At 48.4% G+C, this 3,010-nt stretch overlaps 1 protein-coding gene across 1 annotated transcript; it reads right to left on the bottom strand.

Moving 5' to 3' along the window:
* Nucleotides 1-669: 669 nt before the first annotated feature.
* On the bottom strand, nt 670-2,805 carry LOC147616050 (F-box protein At1g67340-like). Its single transcript, XM_086778694.1, has 3 exons — nt 2,279-2,805; nt 2,010-2,172; nt 670-1,861 (listed from the first exon to the last, which is right to left on the bottom strand). The coding sequence occupies exons 1-3, from the start codon at nt 2,515-2,517 to the stop codon at nt 1,001-1,003; spliced, it is 1,263 nt and encodes a 420-aa protein (XP_086634820.1). The 5' UTR covers nt 2,518-2,805; the 3' UTR covers nt 670-1,000.
* Nucleotides 2,806-3,010: the final 205 nt, after the last annotated feature.

Here is a 3,010-nt window from a genome sequence, read left to right as displayed (position 1 = left end):
TGTGTGCATGCGTTGCATCTCATAATATTTTAGATAGAGAGGGAAGCAATTTAATAAATTCGATTAACTTGTTTTATACTTGATTTCCGAACGATTAGCCCCATCACACATCGCATTTATGGAGCACGAATAATGAACGCCAATATTGCCTAGACTCGAGTCCCTTTGCAACATGCCGGCCAAGAAAAACCATACATAAATGTATACAACTTTACTACCCTCTACATACTCTAAAATTGCATGTAATTACTGAGAATATATCCGAACTAAGGTGACTTGCACCTAATTAAAAGCACCCACTTTAAAACAAACTAACTAAATTGTCTTGTGCGTAGCGAAGGAAAGGAAAGGTACCTGTACATTGTGATGGTGGTGAGCTAAAGACGGTCCTTTCTACTATGATCATGCTTTCAAACATTAGAACAATTATGGCCCAAATTCTCGCTCTAAGTAGTCTAAATCCTAAGGTTACTAAAAGTTTCTAAGGGCATTGTAAACGGCGACAACCATAACCTTAAAATAGAGCTTAGAGTTAGATAAGTAAAGAAAAATACCTATTCAATGAACAGATATATATAGATAATTACCATCATTTTAAGCTTCAAGGTTCTAGTGCGGGACTTAACAGCTACATCAATTTAACTTACCATTAACATATTTTTGGATCCCTTAGGCAAAAAAATGCTTAGCAGCTTGAATTAAGTGCCCACCTCCTTTACATGCACTCAAAAGGAAAAACAACTAGTGTGAAAAAATCCGTCACACCAGCCTTCTTTTACCAAAACCTTCAAGGCCCACAAGATTCCTCCACACACCATAGCCTAAACGCCTGGTTAATTAAGGTGTCTGCTTAACCTTTCCAACATTTACTAATCCCGTTGATTTTTCTCCAAACCCAAAAAAAAAAAGTTGCAAGAACATCGTGAATTTTAGGGCCATGCTAAATGAGGCAAAATGGTGTTAAATGGGGAGGATGATAATAAGAAATTAATTATAAGCTTTAAGTATCTTGCAAATCATCATCAGCGGCTTGATCATCATCGTCGGCATCATTGTCTTCTCTGTCTTCCCAATCCGCCACAGGGGTGCAGTCATACTTGTGCCTAAGCTTCCAGTCTAGCGCTTGGCAAGCTCGTGAACAGTAGTTCACTGTGCCGCAGGCAGAGCACCGCCTGAACTCGTGGCGCCTAGTTTCCGGCCGGCCGCAGTTAGAATGTGAACAGAGGCGGAGCCCAGGCGGCGGAGGGCGGAGGGAGAACCAATCAACAAGGAATTTGTTGGCGATGTGCAGTTTCGCAGGAGGAACATTGCAGCCGAAATCGCTCAAGAGAGAGCAGCCACCTCCATGGAGGAATCTGTAGACGGGATGGTGACGGAGGGAGAGAGGGGGTTCGGGAGCTGTCGGTCTGCCCGGCTCGTGGGCAGCCGCGCGCTGCGCAGCTTCCAGCTTGTTAATTGCGGATCTGTATTGGATATGGTGGTGGAGGCAGCGGCCTCGTGTGGAATGCGCAAATTGGAGGGCGGTTTCTACGAAGGCCCGGGGCGAGGCAGCCACGGCCGCAGCCGCTTCACGGGCGTTGGCCTCTAGCAGGAGGCGCCGCCCCTCCGGCACGTTCTTCGGCACACCATACCCGTCTTGCAGGCAATGGCCCAGCTCACGCATCGCGTCAACGTGACCCTGCGCGGCCGCCTTAGCACACAGAGACGCTCCGTTCTTAAGGTTCTTGTCCTTTCTTGTCCCCCCGCTTCCATTGAATTGAATAATTGCCAGAGAATGCAACGCCGGCGCGTGTGGCGTAATCGCCGCCTGCGCCATAAGCGAAGCCCCCGCCTCCCTCTCATTGAAGCAATAGAAGCGTATCTGCACCATGAATCCCCAAATATTAGCCAAATCCAAACAAAAACATTGACATAGGCTCAAGAATAAAGCCCTAATATCTATGCTCAGGAACTTGATTAATCAAAAGCACTGTGCAGGCATAGATCTGGAAAAAGGAAAGGGGCTTTACCATGCCGAGCGCGTACGCAGCCTCCACATTGCCCGACTCAGCACACTGCTTCAGAAATATTTGGGCACCGTCCGACCACTTGTTGGCGTTCACTGCAAGTGCAGACAAAGACGCGTTCGCGAGGACTAGCGGATGAGCTCCCGCTGCACAAAAACGCTTGCATCTGGCCAAACGCAAACCTTACAACATTGAGCACAGAGAGGAAAAAAACACAGCAAACAAACGAAATTATATGCATGTGCATTTGTAAAACTTTGCCGTTCACGTACGTAAGCATAGCGTTGATGAGGTCTGCAGGGCACGTTGCAGAGGAGCTGAGGGCGACCATGATGGAAACCACAAGCTCATCGTGGAGGGTATCAAAGGAAGAAGGTCTGGAAGAAGCTACAGGAGGAGGAGGAGGAGGGGAGCTCACAGAAAGCTTGCGGCGCTTATGAGGAGGTTTGGGTCTGATGAAGAAGGTGATGCCATCGGAGGGAGACGGGTAGGAGGCTCTGCGGGTACGCATTGTGGAGAAAGAAAGGGGGGGGGAGAGAGAGAGAGAGAGAGAGAAGGCAAGAAAGGAAGAAAGCTTGGAAGGAAGGAAGCTCTGGAGGGCTAGAAGGTGAAGTCCGCCATAGCCAGGGTAGCTCAAAAGCTTGAAGGGGCGAGAGGAGAGGAGAGGAGATGAGATGAGATGAAGAAGGGAGGGAGGGGAGAAGTTGAAAAATAGAAGAAGAAGACAACGCTGTTTACTGGGGGGGGGTGTGATTAACAAGTGCTTCTTCTTCTTCACCTTCTCTCTTCTCTAGCCTCCTGCAAACAAATGCTTCGTCTTATCTTCCCACTTGTTGAGACGAGGGAGAGAGAGAGAGAGAGAGAGAGAGAGAGAGAAGAGAGCTCGTGGAACATAAACATAACGGAACGGCATCACCACTGAGGTTTGTCACCGACCCACCCGCCCACCGGCCCGTCTAATCTGCCGGTCAAGGCGCACGTGGCGTGGTCAAACCTTCTAACCA

This window comes from Cibotium barometz, chromosome 39, assembly GCF_041138505.1.
Source record: "Cibotium barometz isolate CiBa-2024 chromosome 39, ASM4113850v1, whole genome shotgun sequence".
Classification (NCBI taxonomy): Eukaryota; Viridiplantae; Streptophyta; class Polypodiopsida; order Cyatheales; family Cibotiaceae; genus Cibotium; species Cibotium barometz.
The sequence above is the reverse complement of the archived record's forward strand: the minus strand, read 5'-3'. Positions and strand labels throughout refer to the sequence as shown.